This window comes from Lytechinus variegatus, chromosome 15, assembly GCF_018143015.1.
Source record: "Lytechinus variegatus isolate NC3 chromosome 15, Lvar_3.0, whole genome shotgun sequence".
NCBI classification, from domain to species: domain Eukaryota; kingdom Metazoa; phylum Echinodermata; class Echinoidea; order Temnopleuroida; family Toxopneustidae; genus Lytechinus; species Lytechinus variegatus.
In genome coordinates this window covers 19,629,269-19,656,593 of record NC_054754.1, presented here as the reverse complement: position 1 = coordinate 19,656,593, position 27,325 = coordinate 19,629,269, and the positions used below count along the sequence as shown (strand labels likewise).

At 36.1% G+C, this 27,325-nt stretch overlaps 1 protein-coding gene and 1 pseudogene across 1 annotated transcript; one reads left to right on the top strand and one right to left on the bottom strand.

The window, feature by feature from the left end:
• The first annotated feature begins 519 nt into the window (after positions 1–519).
• On the top strand, positions 520–11,174 carry LOC121428801 (annotated as a pseudogene).
• A 141-nt stretch (positions 11,175–11,315) lies between these two features.
• LOC121428800 (monocarboxylate transporter 12-like) lies at positions 11,316–20,058 on the bottom strand. Its single transcript, XM_041625637.1, has 4 exons — positions 19,490–20,058; positions 13,927–14,070; positions 12,250–13,212; positions 11,316–11,579 (listed from the first exon to the last, which is right to left on the bottom strand). Exons 1-4 carry the CDS (start codon positions 19,689–19,691, stop codon positions 11,464–11,466), a joined length of 1,425 nt encoding a protein of 474 aa, XP_041481571.1. The 5' UTR covers positions 19,692–20,058; the 3' UTR covers positions 11,316–11,463.
• Between the last annotated feature and the right edge of the window lie 7,267 nt (positions 20,059–27,325).

The window sequence follows — 27,325 nt, the reverse complement described above, 5'->3', positions numbered from 1 at the left end:
TATACAAAAGGTACAATAAAAATACATTTTCAATTTTCTGGGAAAATGACATTTCATTGATTTTTACCATTCACTACGTAAGGATGCTGCTTCGCATATGAGTCACAGATCAAATAGTTGAAATTCGAATTACTTTTTAATTATTTGATGACTTTTCTCAAACCTTCGGCAATATTTTTTATTATATTTTCTGCTTATTTTTACAATAGACTTTTTGTCAGGGTTTTGTGTACTTCCCTTTAACTTTCATAACATTCACTGATGTATGAAAAATGAAACAATTATGATTTCATGTAATGACATATGACAACGGAAAGTGGGGGTGTGACATCGTCAACCTACCTTCTGAATATTCCTGACGATATGCATACAACTGTTTTCACAAATATTGCTAAACTTTAAAATGCGATTACTTTGTTATTTGTTATCACAGACTTTCATGATTTTTTCTAGCATTTTGCTTTGTAAACTTTACTATATTCATTAACATATTAATATTTTCAACCCGGAGTAGCCCTTTAAACGAATTTCTTTCATTTGTAGACTGACCTCTGCGACTTCACCGATAAGATGACGGGGTCTCCTTGGTTTTGTTATAAACCAAAGTCAGCAAACCTAAACTGCAGTGATTGGCGGGAACATCGGTGTGACACGGCGCTGCATATCGTTTGGATGCGTCGTCGTTGTCATCCCAAGACGTGCTAACCTTGATGTAAGTTAAGTAAAAAAGTGACATTTCGGTTCGTTCATGTATTCCATTTATAAATCTTTTCTGCTTGTTTTAAATATTTTCAACTCAATTCTTTGTTCCATTTCCATTCAAAACACAATACAAAGTAATATAAGTAATACAAATCAAGTACAATTTTACAGAAGAGCATTCTTACTTCGTAAAAAAGTATAATATTGAGCATAAATGGAAATGAGGGGGTCCACTAAAATGCAAAGCTTGTAAAGTGTGGATCCCCCTTGGAAAGGAAGAAAATATAGTCGACTTATTCATATTATGCGTACATGTATATACAGTGCGTATCAAAAATGGGACAGATTTGAAAAGACTATAACATTTTTTTTTTCAAATTATAATCTCTATATTTTGGTGTCAATACGTGCTCTGGAGTCTTATCCTTCAAATGCCATTAAAATAATTTCGTTTCGTTCATGCTTGAGCGAACCCTTAATGTTTTTGTCTGGGGTTAAAAAGGAGGCTTGCGCCAAAATGGCAAAAGTAATAAATATGGTGGTCGGACTTCTTGCTAATCAGCAGACTTCCTCTTAACCTTTTCATTATCTTTGCCATAATTTTCGAATTATGCGGTCAAAATTCATTTTCAAATCTACTTCTTTGCTCGAATAGTTCTGTTGTTGTTCCTTTTTAATATTTTCTCTTTTAGCTTTGAATATTCCTTCTTTAGTCAAGAACATTTTTTTTACCCAAGTATGGGAGAGCGCGTTTTTTTCGAATTATTTCATTGTGTGCTACAAAGGTTGTGGTGCCTTTGAACAGTGGCATACTGATGGGTGGGGGCTCAAGGTGCCCAGAAAAAAAAATCATGACCAAGAAAAAAGTGAAAATGAAATAGAAAAAGGAAAATAACAGAAAACATAGAACGTGAAATATGATATCAATTTCTGAATATTGTGTCAAAATCACAAAATTGAATATTTTAATTAAAAAGTTAAACTTTTTGCTTGCTCCCTTCACAACTTTTTGATACATTTTACCCGATCGGCCATATCTAGCTCCTTCAAACTTGACTCAAAGCACAATTGCCATTGAAAGAAATGAATCCCTTCCTGTTTGTCCTGTCAAGCACATAATTAAACTTGGTGAAGGATTTAGCAACCCCTTGAAAATAGTATTCATGTCTTTTATATGTACCATAACATAATTTGTTTCACATAATAAAAGGATTTGAATAAATACAAATTCTCCCAAATAATAATGAAATCTTCTTACTTGTGTTGACAAAAAATCTGATTTTCTTACTTAATATGAAGGAGAATTCAAAGGTAAAAGAAGTTTAAATGAAAAACAATATAATTCAGGTAAATGAATATATTTGTAAATGAAATTTGACAACATTATTCGAAAAGTATGGCAAAGATAATGAAAAAATCAAGAGAAGGCCTGCTGAGCCAAAAGTCTAATCATCAAATTTCTCATTTCTGCCTTTTGGCGCAAATCTCTTTTTGAACCCCCGACGTCCCGTGTTTGCTCAAACATGAACAAAATTTTGTTCTTTAAATGGCATTTCAAAGATAAGATCTCAGGACATCTATTAACATTAATATATAGATATAATAATTTGGATATGATATATATTGGATATGATTTACCCATTCATTCATTCATTTGTTTTACTTCAAGCTTTTATTTATTAATACATTCAATATACTTCTAATTCATACAAAGGATAGAAACGTTCGGGTAACTGCTCTGTAGACATGATAGAGAGAAAGGTGCTTGTCGTTGTCCGTTTTATGGTATCAAATTATCATTCGTAATGTTCATATCCCTTGTATTTAATCCAAGGATTATATTCCTTGAACTTCTTCTTTTCTTCTTCTTATTCTCCCTCTTATTCTCCTGCTCATTTCCCCTCCTTTTCTTTCACTTTTTTTCTTATTTTTGTGGAGTAATATAAATGGCCGTAAACATCATTATTGCATTTATTGAAAAAACCGATTAGTTTAAAAAAATCTCAGATTTATTTCCAGCTGAACTAGCGGTGTGCAATTATGATTTCAGCATTAGACGCAAGGGATTTTTTGTTCAAATATTCTGAATGAATTTACATATCTCCCTAAGCCCTAAAGGGGAGGTAGTGTGGGATCAAGAAAAGACAACCCAGATTTGAAGTTACTATTTTCTATCACTTGACTAACCAGAAATTCAGTGGCATACAAAGTGACTATTGGGGGCTTTGGGCGCTCGGCTCGGTTTAAAAATGGCAGAGGTAAAAATGGCAGAGGTAAAAACGGCAGAGGTAAAAATGGTAGAGGTAAAAATGGCAAAGGTAAAAACGGCAGAGGTAAAGATAGCTGAGGTAAAAATGGCTGAGCTAAAAATGGCAGAGGTATAAATGACCAGTCTTAAACCCTCATGCAAAAAAAAAATCCAAAAGCCTCTCCATGTACATTATATTTAATAAGACATGTTCGTTCTGAGAAGAAAGTTAGAATAATAATGTTGTACTTATGGAAAGGGTAACATTTTAAAATCAAACTGTAGATCTTCTGCACCAAATCGAGTCGAGTTGAGTTGGTATTTCTTAATTTTTTCCTCGACTTTCATGCACGGCCTTCTCACGTCAAGTCGCTCCTCTGATATTCAAATTTGAAGCACACTTTGAACAGCCCAATTGTACTTAATTCATTAAAAGGGAAATTTACCCTGACATAAACTTAAATTTATATTGAAAATAGCAGAAAATAATTAATTAAAACAATATTGTTGAGGGTTTTAGGGAACCATTAAAGATTTTAAAAGCTATTAGAATTTTATATTTTAATGGTGACGTCATTTGCGAGCTGTCTATCTCCATATATGGAGTAACAAAAAATGTAAAAGAAATGTCATTTAAAAAAAAAATGGTTTTGATTTTACCTTACGTGTATCAACACACAAACCATTTTACTGAACCGCTCCTGAAAGATTTTTTTTAGCAATCATGACCCACTGATTAAAAATCACAAAGTATACATTTTGGTGCATAAAATACAGGGCAGCTGCTTGTTTATTACGTCACAGATAAAAAAATGAGATTTATAATAACTTTCTTAATCTTTGATGGATTTTCCTCAAACGTTCACCAATATATTTTTCTGCTTTTATTATAGTAAACCGTTTGTCGGGGTGAACTTTTCCTTCAAAACAGGTCGATAGAAGGATACCTAAGAAACATCTATGATTTATTTTACCTCTGCCATTATTACATCTGCCATTTTTACCCCTGCCATTTTTACCTCTGCCACTATTACCTCTGCTATTTATTACCTCTGCTATTATTACATCTGCCATTTTTACCTCTGCCATTTTTACCTCTGACATTATATACCTCTGCCATTTTTACCTCTGCCTTTTTTATCTGTCACCGGGCTCTCGACCCCGCCCCCCCCCCCCCCCAAAAAAAAAACGGCTAAAAAATAAACAAGGAAGGAAAAGGAAAATAAGAAGGGAGATTATTCATTTAGTGAATATTATGTCAAAATCTATCACAGAATTGGCTTCTTGTATTGAAAATGTTGAAATTAATGCTCGCTTGCTTTGCTCCCTCGCAACTTATAAATTTTGCCTGATATTTTGTCCCCTCAAAATTTTTAACTCATACTTATATTTATCATAGAATCGATCTAATGGTTGTAAAACAAGAGATTCATTGAAATTTGAAAAGTCTTAAAAACTTTCTTTACAGGATACTCCAATAGACAAACCTGATACAAATTGGCAGGCTTGTACGTCAAGATTTTTCAAATTTCCATAAATCTCAACCGATTTTGATATAACTGCAGAGTTTAAAATCAATCGTCATATTTCACTTTTTTCCAATCTGATGAACCTACAGTCGACCGTGTGAACTTGTATTGCTATTCAAAGCTCTTCCTGCGAATCATCGTAGGCATTATTGCTTCACAGTAATGAACCATAATCATTTATGATTCATGCTATTATCATATCACTTTTGTATGAGACCAAATCTCTCTTTGTTTTATCGACAGTCCAAAAAGGGATATTCCTACAAAATTGCAAATCGAAGTCGGAAACAGGATAAAAAGTAAGTACGAATCATATTTGAAATTCCGACGAAAATGATACTGAACACTTTGATTTAGGTTATGAAGGCGTTTTCATAAACCGTTAGTAAGTAAAGTAAAGCATGATTTCACGAATAACTTGGGCAAATATTGAGTGGTTTGGGTGTTTGATCGATTTCCCATTTCATTTGACCTACCAACAGTAAAATTTAAATGCTTGAAATGTGACATTTTTGTTGTTTTCAAAAAACAAAGTTTATTGTTTGTTACAATTTAAATAGGTTAAAAAAAACTTTTAAATACTTCAAATATATAGGAAAATTCTTGTTTTTTCTTTGCCACCACTCGTCATGCAATGTCACGCGTGGGGTTCAATTAGATGCGGCGACCCATTCGGGGGCCAAGGAAATCGTTCCCTTTTTTATTTAATTAAGCGTTTATCATTACAAACACCCTGCATCAACCTCGAATTATGATCTCCAATTTAAATAGTTAAAATCTTCTTTTTCTGTAGCAAATTTCGATTCTTCTTTTTTTTAGAACAGTGATTTAAATTGACAATATCAATGATTTGGCTTTTTCGATATCAAGTCCACAAATTTGAGGTATGGTTGTATTTCAGTTTGAAAAAGGGCTTTGGCTGTATTTTGGGTGCAGTTTCGGTTTGCCCTGCTTTGATTCCCATTGGATATTTGATAAAAACAGTACGAAGAAAATGCTAATCGCGCTTAGCGCTAAATACATTTGTAATAGTTTATTCAATATTTTTAGATAAAATATATAATTGCAACATTGTTTTATGGATATAAAATTAGGGAATGCATGTGGGCCCACTTTAGTTTTTATGCATGTACCAGCACTGCTTAATTGATGATGTGCCTTTTAGATGGACATGTTCGGCAATTTGGTTTACTGTTGTGCTTTTCATCCTCAAAATATCAAATATCCGTTTCACTTTTTGCAGTAATATTGATCAGGATCTGGCCGGCCTCAGATTGAAAACGAAAATCCCATTTAATGCCATTTGTGTTCTTTTCAAATTATTTCCAGATTCATCCGAAAGATCAGCATTAGAAAACACGACGAAGAAATTACGAGATCTCCCAGTCTGTACAATTGCTAACCACAGGATCCACAGTAACGACCTTGTCTCTGGACACTATTCTAAAAATATTTGGTACAATCCATCATGCAGATTCCATACTTACGCTCTCGATGAAATGAGGTCATGCGTTTCAAGGAAGAAGCTTTATTTTTTAGGAGATTCAACTATCCGTCAACTCTTCGAGTTTTATTTGAAGCGACTTGGACCAGGACTACAGAAGACGCCACCTGGTCCAGAACCACGATGGCATGTCGGTCCAACAAGGGCGTTAGACCAAATCTTCAATATCAGCATGATGTTTCGGTTTCACGCGTTCCCTATAGGGAGGAACGCGTGGGCAACAGTAGGGGACATCCATTACATAGCGAACGAGCTTGACAGCATCGTTGCCGATGAAAATACGGTGGTTATTATCTCGTTGTGGGCACACTTTACGCAACAACCGGAGTGGTTTTTTGTGCAGCGAGTGCGAACAATCATGGCGGCAGTTGCGCGTCTTCAACAGCGCAGTCCGTCCACGCTCGTTGTCTTCAAGGGAGCCAACACGCGCGAACATACGCACGTAAACCATCGTTTGTATCACTCTGATTGGCTGGCGAGGCGTATGGAATACATCATACGAAGCGAAATTAGTGGAAATGTAGCTTTCATGGACTCATGGAGTATGTCATATTCGCAATTAATTGCCGACAATGTGCATCCTGGTGGTTCCCATGTTGAAAACCTTAGCAATCAGTTATTAACTTTCATGTGCGGAGCGTGATCGGTACATTGTGAATTTATGACCAGTTATGACCAGTAAGAGCCAGAAATAGATTTATTGCGTCATTATCTCATAGCGCCCTCCCTCAGAGGATATAGGAATACGTATAATGGAGCTGTCACATATACGCCAGCTGCAGATCACCAAGGCATACGAGGGAATAAGGTTGTGGCGTGATTACGTTAGTGCATATAAAGGTCGATAGAGAATAAAAAAAAGAAGAAAGAAACACGACGGCGTGAAAGGTCAGCAATATCATTATTAACAATTAATGTTAGGATTTGTATGCTTAAATGCACGTAATGATCAAGTGTTATTCAGCGTATTAAGTTCAGAAGCTCGACGATCAACCGTTAAGATTTGTGGTACAGGAACCAGGGCCCCGTAGCATAAACCTTTGCGATTGTTTATGGGGCTTATTTTTACGACTAATCATACACAATAATCAATGCATTCAATTGTAGAATTCAGCCCACGATCAATCACTAAGCTTTATTTTACAGGTCCCTGATGTAAGTTTCTCCATTAAGACAGGATCATGTATCTTCAACCCTGGACCCTGTAGCATAAAGCTTTGTAATTGATCATAAGGCTGATATCTATGATTGATCATAGACAATAATCAATGTAATCAGTCACAGGAATCAGCTCCATGATCAATCGGTAAGCTTTATGTTACAGACCCCTGATGTACGTTTCTCCATTAAGACAGGGTCACGTATCTTCAACCCTGGTGGGTGTTTCATAAAGCTGTTCGTAAGTTAAGAGCGACTTTAAGAACGATGGTGATCCTTTCTTGCGGTAAGTGGTATATTGAATCGGCGATGGTTTAGCGTGTAAGAAAGGATCACCAGTCGTTAATCCAAGTCGCCCTTAACTTACGAACAGCTTTATGAAACTGCCCCCCTGGACCCCGTAGCATAAAGCTTTGTTACTGATCAGAAGGCTGATATCTATGACTGATCATACACAATAATCAATGCAATCAATCATAGAAATCAGCCTATGATCAATCGCTAAGCTTTATGTTACAGACCCCTGATGTAAGTTTCTCCATTAAGACAGGGTAGTGTATCTTCAACCATGGACATTATAACATAAAGTTTTTATTTATAATTGATCATAAGGCTAAGATCATAGGAATCAGCCCATGTTCAATCACTAAGCTTTATGTTACAGACCCCTGATGTAAGTTTCTCCACTAAGACAGGGTCATGTATCTTCAACCCCGGACCTGGTAATATATACAAAGCTTAGCAATTGATCATAAGTCCGATATCTATGATTGATCATACACAATAATCAATGCAATCAATCCTAGAAATCAGCCCACGATCAATCGCTAAGCTTTAGGATACAGACCCCTGATGTTAGTTTCTCCATTACGACCGGGTCGTGTATCTTCAACACTGGACCTCGTAGCATGAAGCTTTGTAATTGATCATGTGGCTGATATTTATGTTGATCATACGCAATCCATGCAATCAGTCGAAGTGATCAAATTGAAATCAATCGTTAAGTTCCGTGTTACGAGCCTCAGGTCTTTTTTTCAAAGATGCAAGTCTTAAATGAGAAATGACGTGGAACTGAAATTGAGAATATATGACGATAATAGACATGTTTCAAAATCTGGTAACCGAAGTGCTACTCATCTAAACTGAGTGTTTCCTGCATTTATGACTTGACAAGTGCAGTACATGATGAAAATCACTTTTTACCTTGATGCAATAAATGAATTGAATTGCTCAGGTATGGTCACCTCTTGCCAATATTTTGTGACAATATCTGAAAGAAAATGTAACCAATATTTCGAAATTTCGAGGGCAATCTTTTGTGCAATATTCCTATTTGGTATTCCTGATCTCTAAAACTGATGATAGACCTACCTCGTTTTGTTGAGTAGTCTGGTGGTTTTGGTGATTGTGTTTGTCATTAATCTCAGGAGCAAATTATTTTACGTTATGTTTGATCACACTATTCTTTTTCTATTGTAGGCATATTCATTGTTTTATATGAAGATTTATTATTTGTCATTATGTGTGTGTATGAATCGTGGTGTGAAATTTAAATTAAGAACATGGTAATAACATCAAAATCTTTATTATGAGATGTATAGTTTTTACCCAAACTTATTTGAAGTGTCCTAGTTTGCATAATGCTGTATTTACTCAGCCTGAAAAAACCTTAAGGCGGGCCTTAAGGTCTGCCTCACTGATAATGCATACTCAAAAAATTGCCTGACATAGCAACACTGTATGCAGTTGCCAGAGGATCTTCTATTGGAGCTTGATACCTGCGTACACTGCAAAAACAGCGGTGTTGATTTAACACCAGCTCAGAATCTATATATGTCCACACCAGGGAAGTGTTTAGCAGCACCAGATTCGTTTTGGTCTAACACCAGGAAGGTGTTTATACAACACCAATTAGTATTAAAACAGCATCGGTTTGATTCCAAACTGGTGTTGTTTCAATTTGATGCACGCGTGCTTTCTTATACAATATATTTGTCTTTATAATATGTCTCTCTGTCCGTCTATAATACCAGGACATTTTGTGTCCTTGCGATACATGACCTAAAGTCAGGAATCGCAAGGACACAAATGTCCTGGTAGTATCGTTTAACCTTTCTATTGGAAGGATTCTTATAGGAGTGGTTTCACCTAATAACCACTGCAAGCTTTAAATCACCTTCACAACGGATATATCAGGGTTTTTTTTACATTATTATTATTTACTATTATTTTTTAAATATCCCACTATCCAGAAGATCCTTGGGCGGTCGAGCCTTTGCTCATACCAGACCAGTCCTGTGGAATTCACTACCACAGGAGCTGAAGAAATCAAACTCTGTAACATACTTTAACTGAAATGTAAAATTAGTATGCTGTACAAACCATTTACTCGAGTCAAGGTTCTGAATTTGCAGCCTACTGATGCTTTGTGTACTGAAGGTCCTCTCGCTCAGCAAGATTTGTATGTGCTAGTCTTTGCGTGGAGACCCACTTGTTAATCAAAATTTCAATCAGGGTCTGTGCCTGCAGACTAACCTAAAGTTGCATTTGTTCACCAGCAGGTATTAGGTTTGTTAATAAAATTATCTTTTTGGTCATCTATACCGTGTTTCTTAACCATTAACATAAATTTACCTCCCATCTTTAAAATAAATCTTCCGGCATAAACTAATACTTGTGAAAGTTTCATGCTTTTGTCATAATTTACACAACAGTTCGGCTTATCAGTTGTACCATTGGTCTTTTTATCAGACAAATATACAAATGATTTACTTAAATTATATTCTTTTTGAGAAGAAATAACCACTTGTCTTGCGATGTATCAAATGTAGTTTATTTACCATATAAAATATTCGAACTATAATACATAGTAACATATACATAACAGATAAATGAAATGTATGAATTCATATAAAAAGAAAATCCACATAATGGACCATAAAATCGATTAAAATCTTACAGGCAGATGCCCCTTTCAATTTTTTTTTTTCTTACACATCAAATTTTTTACACACAATCACCACACCTAAAACACATCTACGGTCCACTTCACAAAAGTCGATAGAACTTTGGAGAGAAAGAGAGAGAGAGTGTGTGTGTGTGTGTGTGTGTAAGACAGAGAGATCATTTTAAATGAATAGTCTCAGGCTAAAGTACAAATGGTTTTGTACATATACGCATTGATTATGTACATTATCTGCGTTTGAAAACGTTTGTTTTCTCAAGGTTCTCAAACAAAAATGCTAAAACAAAAAAAAAAATCGTTGGAATTTTAAAGAACTTTGGGAGAGGGCGTGTGTCTTCTTATAAGGAAAAAAATAATGAGCTTTGGGAGTACTGGGTCGACCAAGAACAGCCAAATTTTATGCCTGAAATTCTGAAACTTTTTCGACAACAAGACATCAGTTCATCAATTGAAATGTGTTTTTCCAGAATAATATAATAGATTTTGATTTAGATTTATTCATTTTCCGTTCACAAAGCAAGCACAACAAAGTCAAACAATACATAGTCAAATTTAAAGTACAGCATCAATCGAAATAAGGTATTAACAATGAGAACTAATGAAATTTAAAGTAACGTAGGAACACTAACGGACGCCATCAGAACATCAACAGACTGAACATTTTGAACAAACTCAAATAGAAAAGTGGCATTTATCATAAGTAAATAAGGGCATCTAATTAGAAGTTAAAAGGGGTGAATTACATTATCAAAAGAAAAAGGAGTAGTAAAAGGTATTATGTGAAAAAGGATGCACTTGAAGAAGGAATCAGAACGATATTCATAAAGAAACAAGGAACTCATCGGTCACGAAAAGAGTGGCTTTTAAGGACAACCTCTCTGATATGAAGAACAAGGCACCTATGAGAAAACAAAGGGGCACTCGTTAACATATTAAACGGGTCCTCAGGTGAGAGAGGCATATAACACGTTCGTTTAAGGCACCTTTCTTAAGTAAAAAGAGGCACTGATTCGAAGAGGGCATTTACAAGAAGGCAAGGGGCACTCGTTAACACATTTAACGGGTCCTCCTCAGGTGAAAGGGGCATAGAACGCGTTCGTGAGGGGCATTTTTCTTGGGTAAAAAGAGGCACTGATTCCAAACAAAAAAAACACAAGAAGGCAAGGGGCACAATACACGTTCATGAGGGGGAATTTTCTTTCGTAGAAACTTTCGTAGAAAAAATTGTACTTTTTCAATACTTCAAAAAGTGTGGGGGGTACTGCGCCCCCGCCCCTTCTGAAGAGGAAACGTCCATAATTAAATGTCATCACTTTTTTTATCACACGGACATTACCAATGTTGACGAGCATCAAACTTATTCTGGTTTTTTAATCAGGATGACCGGGAACAAAAACAAAAAGATCAATGTATTCACACAACCCAGAAGCTTGAATGTGGCATCATAGGAGGAATATAGGCCACCGACCAAACCTGAAAATCAAAGGAAAAACACGAACAAAGGAAATTGGGAATTATTCAGTATAAAAAACAATTAGCATAACATTTTGACGCGTTATTCACATAGATTTTTTTTAATATGAAATAAATATTAACAATACATTCTGACATGAGTTATAAAATAGTTTTAAATGTATGATGATAGAATAAGTGACTACAAAAATTATCCCCTTATGGTTGCTCAAGCTCCAAAGGGCGAGCATTGGGTATTTCCTTAATAAGATGTCAGTGCTGGGTGAGCGTGGGTGTGCGAGGGTTTGTGTGTCGTTTATTTTATTCATTTTTTTTTGACGTGTGGCCGAGTGGTCTAAGGCGCCTGACTACACCTGGAAAGTCTGGGGTTTGATCCCCGGCCGCGGAACCTATGCCCGTAAGCAAGGCATGTTATCGACGATGCTCTTTTATCCTGCATTCAAATAAATGGAAATAATCTACGCATTGGTAACTAGGTGTACACTTGCTTAAGAAGAAAAAAGGGTGTATGAAGGGATTATGTTCCAGTGAAAAGGTGCATAAGCTGAAAAACAGTTGACATACCGAATTTTCCAGATTTTAGGAGGCTCAGCTTCTTTTCCCCCTTATTTTTTTCACATGGCATGTGGAAAATAAGGGGGGGAACCTGAGCCTCTTAAGATGATCTTACCTGACAAGTAGCCCCCAATGAAGGTCCCAAAGCCAAAAATCTGTTCATTGATTGCATATACAATGTCGAAGGTTTCAGGAGACGCTCTATTCCTTAATGCCAGAGGCCCAAGAACAGACATAGAAGCAATGCTTATAGCAGATAGACACGCTGTTACAAACATTACATAGAAATTGTGAAGAATTGCATCGCACAGAATTGACACAGAGTTCAGCAAGGTTACAACCAGGTACAGGATGACAGGTTTCGACAGGCGATCAGAGAGGGCACCTGCCAAGAGTCTTCCAAGGAAGTTGCCTGTAGAGGCAAAGAATGTCATCAAAATAGTAGCATTGATAGAATAGCCTCTCTGAATGGCGTGGGGAACCAGAAATCCATGCCAACCACAGTACATGACACCAAACATCATACTTTCAAAACACATCAAATTGATTACTGGGTCCCTATAAAAATCGGACCGGCGAACGCTCTCGCTTAATTTGTGAAGGAATGGCCTGGAACTTCTGTTTTGTTCAAGAGGTTCCTCTCGATTCTTTTCGACTGCTGTTGACTTTGCTAATCGATGATCATCAACTCGTTGTTTATTTCGATCGGAGTTTGTACCAGCAGTGCTTTCAGGGCATAGCGGTGTCGCTTCATCGTCGGTTAAACTGTCTCCTATTCCTTCAAATTCACATTGATTCAAGTTATCGATGGCATCCGATGTTTGTTCATTGCGTATTGATGGTTCTGCTTGTATTGCCATGGCACAAGGAATGAGGTTGGCCATTAGGCCGCCAAGGATAAGTAGTCCTCCTCTCCAACCATACACTTGACCAATGACATCTGCTAAGAATGGCAGCAGGACCATTCCTAAGCCAAATCCGCTCATACCCAAACCAAACAATACATTGAAGTTTTTCTTGCTTGCAAGTTGATCCAAGGCGACTGTTGTAGATATTGCTATCATACAGTGTCCAATGCCTGTTGAAGAGATAGTATTCCATTATTTGATCGATCAAAAAATACTGTTCTTCAAAGCATTTTACGGAATTTACTTTATCCATTCTTCCAACGTATTCTTAAAGATAAATAATCATTTGACTGATAGAAGCGTATACAATGGCATAATCTATACATCGGATTTTGATGACTGCCAAAAAATTAGTCTATATTTTTTTATATCTATTCATATCATCACGTCAACATGAAATTATCCTGTAAACATTGTTTTGTAGATTTTTTTAAAATCATTTATAATTCTATGCAGATCATCGAAATCTTCAAGTTCATTTATACAACATTTCGGCCTTTTAATCATTCCGTATCACAGATAACAGAATTTTGGTTTTTAAATACGGCTCTACGATTTTGACTTATTTTGTTCGAAATCTTGCCTCAATTCTTATCAAACGGAGACTTTTTTCATAATAACTATTTGCCTAAATCAGGATTTGAACCCGCAACCCTACCATTCAAGAATTATCCCATTGCACCACGCTTACGAGTTGCTCGAGTTGTTGTCAATTACTGTCTTAATAGCTTTATGAATCGTGTTTATTAATACATGTATGTTGTAGGAAAAAATAATTTGCCAGCCCGGTTGGGGTGCATGGATGAATGTCACATTTCGAAAATCAAGTTGTTGGTCACTTGGAATTCCAATATTTAGAAAAAAAATATGTATAAAAAACTTACCACTTATGGATAGGTATACAGCGATCAGAATGTTGTTGGTCGCCATGGCTGTAAGGATAACACCCAGAGATATAAAACATGATCCCAAGATAAGAATACCACGACGAATCGATCTCAGACGGTAGAGGGCAACAATCAGAGGAGCTATTCACAAAAGAGTATGAAAATAAATTAGACGGAAAGAGAAAGATGATACCTGTTATTCGTTAAACGCTTTTATAATCAGATCCCTATACAGTGCGTCCAAAACATAAAATGAAACCCGAAATTATCCATAAGATGAATTGACAAAATATGAAATGACATCTTATCTTAACGTTTAATTGGTGCCAGACATATGCCTATAGTGCCGTACAGTGGGTCACGGCACGGGTGGGGGAGGCGGCGAAAATTTTGAGTCACTTAGTCGGCGCGCGAAGCGCACTCAATAGTCGGGCCTACTGGCCAAAAAGAGACATTTTGGGGACTGTAACATTAAAGGGATACGTATCTCACTGATCAAATAACGCAAGCGCAAAGACGAGCTAAAAATTCTTAATAGTCAGGCCCTCAAAAAGGGGGACGTTATAAGCAAACTTGTCATCATGATACGTACCTGTCTCACTAAACAATGCGAGCGCGAAGCTCGAGCTGTAATTTTTTATATAAACTCCTCAAAAAAAGTTTGGAAATCTAACTTTGATCGATAATCCTTCCTCGGTTTTAGTAAATATCAATGTGTAATTAATAGCAATGAATACAGAAGATAATTTACTTTTCTTTAGAATGATACCCTACATTATATGATTACGGTTCACATGGAGATGCAGTGACTTGAAATTTGGGCAAGGTCAAAATTCAAGTTGCAAAATGGCACAATATTGAAAGTCAATGTTCTTTTTTCCTTGGTGATGAGTGAGTTTATCAAAGGTTTCTTTTAATTGTTTTCATGCAGTTTAACATCAACATTAACATGGATCAAACACACCTCTGCACAAGCAAGCACATAATCAACAAACAAACATGCATGGGTATTTCAAACCATGTTATCTCAGAGAACCATCACTACATAAACCACAACAAAACATCTAAAATAAAGATACAGGGGCTTGATTTGAATGGATTTTCATCTCTATCGACACAGACAAAAGAATCATGTTCTGTATTGACCCTTCATGCCTATTTCTGCTCGTTTTACAGCTTTTCAATTCAGACTTCATCCAACATTTTTGAATCCTGCTCTTTTCGTGATGGCATGATCATAACAAGCATGGTATCATTTCAAAGAGAATCAAATGATCATTTGAATGTCAAATATACCTTGTGTAAAATTGGGAGTTGGGAGGAATTAATGGCCAAACTCAGATTTCCAAACTTTTTTGAGGGGTATCTTTACCCCAAACAGGGACTTTTGAAGGACACTTTTTTTAAAGGAATTCATGAAGAGCATACATATCTCACCAAAAGCATCTAATTTAATAAGAACTTGTGCTATCTTTTATTTACATCTAAACACATATAGAACTTTCAGTCAGTTTGATCAGGAAAACAATACATAATTCTCATAACTTTATAATTTGTTTGAGTCTATGTGTTCATCAGTCCTGGTGCTCAAATTCCTACAATCAAGTATAAGAATGCCCCTCTTCAGGTCTGAATATCACAAATTTTCAGCTTGCGCTTCACGCTCGCAATATTTGCTTTTTATAGGATTTCATGAGATAAACGTGTTTTCACCGGTTTCCCACAAAAGCTTTCGCATGATGAACAAAAGATTTAATGCATGGCTATGGAAGCTTAAAAGAGCCACCGAGATGTTTAGATAATTATCTCGGGAAGTCGACATCTTGATAGCAAAAGATAAGATGACGAGATCCCAGATCTCATCATGTCAACATCTTTTAGAAGAGATGATGAGATGACAAGATCCCGGATCTCATCATGTCAACATCTTTTAGAAGAGATGATGAGATGACAAGATCCCAGATCTCATCATGTCAACATCTTTTAGAAGAGATGATGAGATGACAAGATCCCGGATCTCATCATGTTGACATCTTTTAGAAGAGATGATGAGATGACAAGATCCCGGATCTCATCATGTCAACATCTTTTAGAAGAGATGATGAGATGACAAGATCCCGGATCTCAACATGTCAACATCTTTTAGAAGAGATGATGAGATGACAAGATCCCGGATCTCATCATGTCAACATCTTGTAGAATAGATGATGAGATGACAAGATCCAGGATCTCATCATGTCAACATCTTGTAGAAGAGATGATCAGATGTCATGATCTCGTAACTCGTCATGTCTACATCTTTAAGAAGAGATGATTAGATGACATGATCATGGATCGAAGATCTTGTCATCTGACCATTTCTTCTAAAAGATGTCGACATGACGAGATCCGGGATCTTGTCATCTGATCATCTCATCTACAAGATGTTGACATGATGAGATCCTGGATCTTGTCATCTCATCATCTATTCTACAAGATGTTGACAAGATGAGATCCGGGATCTTGTCATCTCATCATCTCTTCTAAAAGATGTTGACATGGTGAGATCCGGGATCTTGTCATCTCATCATCTCTTCTAAAAGATGACGACATGACGAGATCCGGGATCTTGTCATCTCAACATCTCTTCTAAAAGATGTCAACATGATGAGATCCGGGATCTTGTCATCTCATCATCTCTTCTAAAAGATGTTGACATGATGAGATCTGGGATCTCGTCATCTTATCTTTTGCTATCAAGATGTCGACTTCCCGAGATAATTATCTAAACATCTCGGTGGCACTTTTAAGCTTCATACCTGATCGTCAACAAAGTGGAGTGTCGAGTGAGTTTGAAAGCCAGCCAGGAGAACCTCTTCATTTTATGAAATTTTTGAAATTCAAGCCTTATTTCAAATGACCAGAACTTTGTTATTTCTTGACCATTTTCTGTAATTTAGGTATCAAATTAAAGAGGAGATATTGAACTTTTCAAAAATGTGGTTTTCTTTTTGAAACCCAGATACCCCCCCGCCAAATGAGTTTTTGATATCCTTTCTTCAAATTGTCTTTGCTCACTCATGCGTGAATGAGACATAATCTAAGTAATATCAGATGAAAGAAGAGATTCTAAGCTTTAAACTGGTAGGTCATTTGTCTATTTTATTTATGATTAAGTAATGATAAATAATTGATAAATCTCGGTTCCGTTTTTTGTGGGACGCACTGTATATATATATATGTATGATAATGATTTTAATGATTTTTTTATTGACGTGGGTCAAAATATTACTAAAAGAATTTCCTATGACCCTCTATATTGGAAAATCCAACATGTCCATATGAATTTAAGTTTTGTGAAATTTCAGAGAATGTTTTAAACTGTTTGAAAGATTTACCTAAAAGAAGCAACATTGACGTCTTAGGAATGACTGTAAATTGTTAAATGTTGCTGCCCCATACCTAACAAAGAGTCTTACCGATATCTTTAATTTCTCACTGAAAAATGGGTTTATATTTGATGATTGGAAATATGCACGAGTCACCCCAATCTACAAAGGAAAGGGAAACAAAGATGTTCCTTCCAACTATAGGCCAATTTCTGTTGTCTCACATTTAGCCAAAATAATGGAAACCTGGTACTCAAACAAGTCATGTCGTACCTTATGGATCATGATTTTATCACAGTGGAACAGTCGGCATTCTTAAAAAATCACTCAACCATTACTTGTCTACGCGGTTATAGACGATTGGTTAGAAGCCTTTAATGATCGTGAAGTGGTTTGCCGTATGTTTCTTCGATATATCGAAGTGCTTTGATACTATTTCTCATGATCTATTACTCTCTAAACTACAGTATCATGGTGTTTATGAAATCGAATTACTATGGTTTCAAAGCTACCTCAACGAAAGAAAGCAATCTGTTTATGTTAATGGTAAAATGTCAAAATTAGGCAAAGTAAAAATGGGAATTCCCCAGGGTGGGGTCCTTGGCCACACCCTGTTTCTCTTATATAGCCTATCAATGATATTATCCAAAGAGTAAACACTGGTTCATGCAGCATATTTGCTGACGATGTTGCCATTTATACAACGGGTAAAGATGTAATAGAAGCTGAAACCAAACTGCAAATGTGCATCACGGAAATTGATAAATGGTACAAAAATAACAGACTGAAAATTAATGCCGATAAAACCCATGTTATGTTGATTTCGATAAGATCCCATTCAAATCCTACTGAATTACATGTATTCTTAAATGGCACAAAACTTGAACAAGTTAGTTCTACGAGATACCTTGGTGTTAATATTGATTGTCATTTGACCTGGGATGAGCACGTTAAACAGTTGTGTAAAAACATTTCTTACAAAGTGTATATGTTGCGTAAGCTTAGTAGTACGTTAAATACCCATTTACTGAATACCCTTTTTAAATCCTCCATCCAACCTGTCATTGATAATGGAAGCTCTGTATGGGGAAATTGCTCGTCGAAAAATCGTAATCTTATCAAACGGATTAAAAAAGAGCTCGTGTAGTCACTAAGAATTATGGTGTACGTGATATTAGTGGTTGTAAACTATTTAAAGATTTAAAATGGCAAGACTTTGAGACGCGAAGAGATTATTTCATTAATGTACTTATGTATCGTTGAATACATGGCACAGCATCACTGAGACTTTGTAATGAAATAGAAATGTTTTATGACAGACATGGTTTTAATACCCGTAATGCTGATTCTTTAAATGTAGTCCCGCCCAAATCAAATACCGAATTTTTCAAACAATCCTGGTGCAAATTCATGGAATTCTCTCCCAAATGAATTGCAAAATCAACAAACTCTCAACTCGTTCAAGAGAAATTATAACAAAAATATTTTTTATTAAGATCGATATACTATTTATTTTTTTTTAATGACTAGAATAATTATGTTTACTTTTTTTATTATATTTCATATGTTAGTTAAATTCTAAAATGTTTTGAGTTTGTTTCAATATTTTCCTTCTTAATATTCCTCTTCTCATACTCTTGCATTTCTTAATTGTTTCATTTCTTTCTGAATCCCATCCCCTCTATTTTCGCTTCATCCCTGGAGTCGACAATTACTCAATCCTTCGTCGTTTCTATTTCTCAGACAGTCAAACAATTGATTCTACTTCCAAACTCGACTTGTCACATTTCTCTTGATTTAAACCTTCTTTTTGTCTTACTCTTAAGTTTTGCTATATTGTTTAAATATATCTTATATTAGCTTTGTTGCTAGTATATTAATCTTATGAATATTGAATTTACTTTACTGATTATATTTTGTCCTTCAGGACCATGATGTAAAACAGCCATTGTGATGATACCTGTTTTTATCCTAAATGAATATTTTGAAATAAAAAATAATAAATATGTATATACAAAGACACAACTATTTGTATATATGTCATCTGGGCGAGATAATGTGCAAGTTCTGCATGCTTACATATATTATTTTAAGATTTGAATGAAAAAAGGAAAGTTCATTTGAGCAAACTTGCCCATGAGGTAACTCCGAATTTTTTTTATTTTCAAATTCAATATTGAATGATTGCGTACCTGGAAAGTAACCGAATGCGTTGAAAAGTCCGAGGGCAACTCCTATGTCTGTTGAGGTTGTTCCTAGACTCCATGAGATATCTTCGAGGTAGATCCCGATAGATTTAATGGTACCAACCTGAGAACATGCCATCAAAAACATCAACAAAACCACGGGAAAACTACGGGGAAGGGCCAGCCTGCGATCCGTCATCCCCATCATGTAGTTTACGTTAGAACTTCATCTGATAATGAACTCTTTTATTTAGGGAGAATTTGTATGGAGATTGTACCCTGGCGTCGTCACTGTACCTTTCAGGAATATGAATTAGCGAAGCTAATGTCAAGGCCGCTACATCATGCATGCTGGTACCACAAAGCCTGTACTCCCAAACTCGGACTCTTGCGTTCATCATAATCAATCCCCATTGTGAATGTGTAGAGTGCATACAAGAAAAAGGGTTAACAGAACAGACCAGTTCGTAGTTACTTCATGGACAATTTTGGTCAAATGACCTTTCATTTCTTTCATCGATAGGCAGATTTCAAAGGAAGATATTACATAAGAATGCCTTACAGAGCAGGGTGAAGAAACTGAATAGACCTGGGGCCCGTAAAGTGGGTTTGCTCGTGCGATCGTTTGCGATCATTAGGTCACAATAATATGTTGCACAGAATCGCTATGGTTGTATGCAGTCGTACCACCAATTTTGAAAGGGGATTAACACAAAACTTAGCAATGATCGTAGAACACTTTTCTACGATTGATTCCATTGACTACAATGTACAATCAATCGTGAAAATCAAGTGTACGATCAATCGCTAACCTTTGTATTACGGAACCCATAGAATAACACACCAATGCATGAACACTTTATGAAGGTATTTGTTGCATTTCTACTTTGAATGCATGTAGCATGTTGTACAATGTACTTGGCAAACTGTGAAATACCAGTCGTTCGTGGACGCAGTGTTGTTTTTTGTGGATATAAATGAAAATCCCAATTCAAAAGAATATATGAATAATTAAGACATCAAAGTAAGTAGTTCTCTCATTTAATTTTAAACCACTATGTTACTTCAATACCAATGACCTTCTAATCATGCGCAGAATCTTCTGATCATGCCCAGAGTGGAACTACGAACTGTCTCAATGAGACAGTAATCTGTAATCTGATTGGTCCAAATCGGATCACATGATATTCAGCGAGTTGCACTATTGCATCCAAAATGCACTTCCTGCACTCTGACGTCATATCGAATGCACTATCCTGCACTCTGAGGTCAGATTGCAGGACAGTGCGAGTTCTGGAAATATCTAGAATTATCTAGAATTTAGATCAAAATATGTGAGGGGTGGGGTTGTATAAAACAAACAATACACGCGTTCTTGTACATCGAGGACATAAATATTGAACTCTGTACTCGACTCGATCGCCAAACGGATATCGTACCGTACTCGGTCCTGCGGACCTCGATGCGTATATTCCATTTGGCCCCGCATACACGCGCCTACGTGCATTATTTGTATATTTTATACAACTACAAAGAATGTACCGTAATCTGATCGGTCCAAATCGGATCACATGATATTCAGCGAATTGCACTATATTGCATCCAAAACGCACTATCCTACACTCTGACGTCATACCAAAAGTACTATCCTGCACTCTGACGTCAGAGTGCAGGATAGTGCGAGGTCTGGAATTATCTAGAATTTAGATCAAATACAGCATTCGGGGCAACTCAGTAACATGGGGAGGAGGGAGGGTTGTATAAAACAAACAATAAACGCATTCTTGTGCAAAGAGGACCTAAATAATGAACTCTGTGCTCGACTCACTAAATGGATATACCGCACTCGGTCCTGCGGACCTCGGTACGGTATATCCATTGGCTCTTCTCGCACATCGTTCATTATTTGGCCCCGCACATCGTTCATTATTTGGCCCCGCATGCACGCGCTAACGTGCATTATTTGTATATTATTGAATAGATACAAGACACTGTTCAGATCACAATCCTAAAATTATTTTAGTTCAGGAAACCAGTTCAGGAGATCTCTTTGCTAGCGTTGCCATTTGATCACTCAAAAGTGGTTTTCAAAAACCACTTCACGTTATGCGCGGTCTTGTTGCTAAGATAAAGCTCTTAGGAGTGACCATCGGGTGCACTCACATTAGTACTAGGTCAGTATGCATCGGGTGATACGTTCAATTTCAGTTTCAGTGTATTTTTTTTCTCATTTCCAACAAAAAATACAATTCATTCATATATCAATGAATTTAACAATTAAAAGTAAAACAATGCAAGCAATATACAATAATACTTATGTTTTCATGTTGACATGTTTCGCGATATATTTGAAACTGCAACGTAAATATTCTGCACACTTTTGCTGTACACTAGAGTGTGTGCGCGTACGAGCGCGCTCAAATTAATGTGCAAGATCGTTTCCTGAAGAATCTTGACGATCTTGACAACGACATCGTGCAAGGCTGTAGGCAACGGTGGGGGGGGGCAGGGGCAGTTGCCTCCCCAGAAATTTGGAAGACTTTTTACTGAAAATGTTCACATAATTTACCAAAAGTATGCACGAAATCCTTCAATTGTTTAATAAACGATCGAAAAGAGACTTGTTAAGAACTGTTTGCAATTACCCATGAAGACGATACATAAATTATTTCAACAATTTGATAATGCGAACTCGAAGAGCGAGCTGAATATTTTTGACATTCACACCACAAAAATGGTTACTTTTACTCTGAACACTTTTTATAATCATGAAATGGATAGGTATATATAGCTAAACCAATTGATACGAGCGCGAAGGGCGAGCAGAAGAAAGTTTAGATTTTAGACCTAAAAACGGGACACTCTATTTATGTTTTGTAAATCAGGCACAGGATGTGTAATTGACTATCTTCCTACATTAATAATGCGAGCATGAAGCGCGAGTAGAAAATTATTGACAGTCTGATATGAAACTTGATAATTTAAGCAGGGTTTGATTATAGAACAAGCTGCCTCTCTCAAAAAACACGAGTGCGCGTGTTTTAGATTTACACCTACAAAGTAGAATCTGTGCATTCTGAATTTTTTTTTTAATCATTAAGATTAATAATGCGAGCTCGAAGTGCGAGCTCAAAACATTTGAAATTCCCATCTAAAAAGGATCAATTTACGCACTATATTTCAAGAACTGTCTAGGAGAATTTTGTAGTGGATGTGGATCACACTAAATAAATAATGCAAGTGCGAAGCGCTAGCTGATATTTTTTAATTGTGTTTTGACCTATATACTGTAGGACCATGACATTCTAAGGATATGCTGTCATCATATGTAAATGATAACTATCTTCCTTCTGTTCCTAAGCGCAAGATGAAACTCTTGTCGATATTCCATTCTGAAAAAGGCCAGTTTAGTTATTAGGAATTCATGAAAATGTTATTTTTTATGTATTAATCTAATATGCTTAATGACAGCGTGGAATTCAAAGATTTTGACATATTCCCCAAAATATTTAGAAATATGGTATTCATTTTAATCTCATACCTTTGTTATTTCCAGGGTAATCTGTTGTCGGTATCGAATTATGAGGCACTGGCCTTTTGCACTGAATGGCACTAGTGAGGATAGATAGCAAATCTCAAAAGGGTTTAGATTGCTAAATTAGATCTAGATCTATGTAAGTCTCTGGCTTTAATTGATTCCCTGTTTAGTCTCATCTCAAATGGTCTAGTCCATGATCGGATGGGACAAGGGCAGATTGAGAGACAGGGCCATCTTTCATCGCTAGGTTGAATACTAGTGCCAAAGACCGTCGCCGTATAATTCGATCGCCCGCGCACACAGTCGACTGGTTGAAGAAAAAATAATGGAAAAAGAATAACCAGCATTTGCTCTTGGAAATAAGACGGGTCTGAAATTCAGGTAAATTCTATATTTCTATATATTTGAGGAAACTCTCCAAACGGGTTGAATACTAGTGCCCTTACGGTACTAAGGCTTAAAAACTAGACATTTTAAGAATTTTGTAAGTATGAATAGTACGCATAGTCAGGGGCCTTTAGCAAAATTTTGGGGAAAGAATTTATAAAAGCGCAATTTTTGCATGTGGGTCCCTGGTATCAGAATCTTTGATTCTAGATAGGGTGCCCCGAAATCGGTGAAGGGCACCCTATTTTAAAATGCTAATTTATGTAAATTTTATGTAAAATACACAAAATTCACAATATCTCACTTTGAATAATTTTCAGAGGCCATTTTTTGTATTTGGGTCTTATTTTGCTAAATGTTCAATTGTATTTTGGTTTTTTATAAAATTGGTGAATATGAATAAATTTTGAACGTTAATTTATTCAAATCTTAGGCAAATCATATATAAAAACACATATCTTATCATATCTCGGCACAAGTATATTGTCAAAATAATTAATTTTCAAAAGGATGACTCAATGTCAGTGACTGAAATTCTAGTTCATAGTGCTAATTTATGCAAATTTATGCAAAATATTGTTTACACTGTTCAGCGTAATTTACTATATATGTATATTACAAACCTAAACTCTTCTTCAAGCCTATTTCTTTTCTTTTCTTTTTTTTTTGGGGGGGTGTTTGGGAATTATTTTGATGGGGCATCAAATCTAGATTAATGTCTATAAAATTGCGGAATGAGAATAATTTTTTAATACTAACATTAATGCAAATTTATGCAATTTTTTTGCAAATTTGTGTAAAACACATTAAATATATTTTGCGGTTAGAATCGAGGTACCAGCACAAAAATGACACTATGTATAATGACACACTGTTACACAATTCATTCATTTTGGTGACTTTCAGAGGAGTGTATCATGTTTAAAATGCAAATTTATGCAAATATATAAATACTGTTCATGCCCCTTTCACAACAACAACAACAAAAATGGAATAAATAAATCATTATTTAATCATTTTTTTCAAGCAATTCAAGAAGTCAGATTTCTTTCCAAGGTAGAGTTTTTTTCCGCCAGAAAGAGGAAAGTATATGGATGGTTCTCATATCGGAAAAAGTGTCCATGTCTGTCCCTCTGACATGATGCACACCTATTTTTGAGAACATGGACACATCAGATTGAACAAAGAGAAGCTTTTCCTTCTGTTTCTGTCGTCCCTTGGTTGACGGTGACCTGAATCATTTCAGTGAATTTTTAGTTATTGGTTCATGAATTGACCTCTGTTGCTAAAGCTAGAGTTACGTACACCAAAACCAAATTCTCCAAAATAATTTCAGACCGAATTAGAAAATTTTAAAATTCGAATCGGTTCGGAATAGGTCCCGAATCGGAGCATTATGCCAAGTAATGACTTTCTAAAATTGTTCAAATGCCTCCCAAAATCCAACAAAATTCCTTCCGAATACATCCCAAATGTGGCTCGAAGGAAATATGCCGTGGCCATATTCGGGAGTAGTTGGAGGATGTTCGGCTGATTTTCGGCTGACCGGAACAAAATCAGCTGCAAATCCATCCGAATAAACGTATAAGGATGGATTCTGGAGCATCCTGTTCTTTTTCCCTGTTTTCCCTTTCCGAATGCAGGAAAATTCAGGAGGGATTGGAAAACATTCTTGGGGGAATTCAGCTCGTTTTGAAAATGTTCAAAACCAATCGAATACCTTCCAAAATACTCCCGAATGTGGCTGCGACAAATTTCATTCGGGCCACATTCGGGATGTATTCCGATGAAATTTGGTTGAATTTTGGGAGGCATCTGGGGTATTCTGGGCATATTAAGACCTATTCGTAGAGTAAAGGACAGACTCTTGCCTCCCATATCGTACAAGTTATCACTCGAATACAGAGAAGAATATAGACGAGTGAGACGAATTGGCCAGAAAGTAGAAAAATGGCATTCGAATAGCTGCCGAATCGGTCAATTTTGGCCCATTTCGAAAGATTCTGGTGTATTTTTCGGGAAATTCGGTGGCCTAAATGGCGAATTCGGGCCAATAGGGGTTGTTATTCAGGTCGTCATTTGGAGATAATGGGAGGATTCGGGCTTAATTTGGCTCGATCCTGGCCATCTTTGGCTCAATTGTTGCCACTGTTCGGGTTGGCATACGGCTTTGTGCGGGACGGTCAATATCGATTCGGGTCAATTCTTGGGGATTCTGCTCTGATACGGGACGCATTCAAGACCTAATCGTCTCTAATTCAGTGAGCACCCCGAATCAGAGACGAATAGCTGCCGCATCCACCGAATTCATCCGAAACGGGCCATATTCGGGCAGAATCAGTCCAAATTATGAGGGAGAATTCGGTTCTCGTGTAAACCCTGGTTCAAGTGTAGTCTCGATCTCGTTGCTTGAATTATATCTTGGTCTACACTCCCTCCTCACGGTGAACCTGCAGATTTTGATATTTACTGAAAATCATTACTTTACATTCCAACAAAATAATTACAATATAGCGATCGAAAAATTTATGATAGGTCTTTAACCGAAAGGAGATAGTAATAATGCACAGATTATAGAATATACACTGTAAAAACTATGGTGTTAAAACTGACACCAATTGGTGTTAATAGAGGACCACACCCAGAGGTGGATGTGGAATGCAAAACAGATCGGTTTAGAAAAAGTGCAATACCATATTTCATTGATTTACTAAATTCTAAATAATTTTTTCTTTTCATACCCTTGAAATCAACTCAAATGTTTGCCATTGTTTTAGTCTCCATTTCAATCCAATTGATATTTGAATTTTTAATTGTCTAATATTCATCACTTTTTAATATTGTATTTCTTTTTTCGTTCTATTTTATTATATTTAATGAATTTTTATGTACACTTGCTCTTTGAAATTTATTTGTTATCTATGTACATTGTAAATTGTAATTGTTTGCTTTTATCCATGACTTGTGAACGTTTTATTGTAAACATGTTAATTTCAACCTTCTGGCTTTGTAACATGTATTGTATCTTATACGAAATAAACCATGATTGAATTGAATTGAATTAAAATAACACCCTAGAGATTGAACATAACACCAAGGAGTAAAACTAACACCACCAATTTAACACCGGTGTAAAATGACTGGTGTGGTCCTCTATGTGGTTAACACCACAGTTTTTGCTGTGTACCAACGTAAACATTGCCCACGATGTGATCATTACACAACTTGTAATGGGACTAACTTATACATATAAAATAATTACTAATTTACATAAATTAGCAAATGTTGCATAATTATAGACACAATTTTTGATATCATGTTTAATAGGGAAATTTAACGCTATTGACCTGATGGTATCTTTTTATTAAATTTTATTAATTAATTCCTATTGGCATATGGCTTCGTGCATAGATTACTGCAAATTTACATAAATTAGCATATTTTTGCACGAAGGCGCAATTTTCAACACCATGTTTGGGAAAAAATGAAGCTATATTGACCTGATAGTGACATAGGGAAAGTTTGGTGCTTTTGTAAACTCTGTCCCCAAAACTTTAAATGATGGGCCTGAGGCACATGACTAGCATGGGCTAATACATTTTAACGATTTTTTTTACAAACTGAAATGAAAAGGGGATTTTATGTAGCATGTTATAGAATTAATATAGAGGTATACATAACCCACCAATCAAAATGCGAGGGCACAGAGCTAACTGATAGGCCTACGTTTTGACAATCACATTTGAAAAGGGATATTTTTAGAATTTGATGGAATAAAAGACTATAGGAACTTGCCCTTCTTTTTGTATTTTTCTTTCTTTCTCCCCTTTTTTTGGCTCGCCATTTGTTTTCAGAGGGACACATCAAATTTTAGGGGGGAAGGCACGCCCCCCCCCCCCCTCCGTAGGTACGCCCCT

Excerpts from the sequence above, each read along its gene's own strand:
- LOC121428800 (XM_041625637.1), bottom strand. The coding sequence starts at position 19,691 with ATGATGGGGATGACGGATCGCAGGCTGGCCCTTCCCCGTAGTTTTCCC. Across the intron at positions 14,071-19,489 it reads CGCATTCGGTTACTTTCCAG|CTCCTCTGATTGTTGCCCTC; the intron begins GTACGCAATCAT and ends TTTTGTGAATAG. Across the intron at positions 11,580-12,249 it reads CATTGGGGGCTACTTGTCAG|GTTTGGTCGGTGGCCTATAT; the intron begins GTAAGATCATCT and ends TTTGATTTTCAG.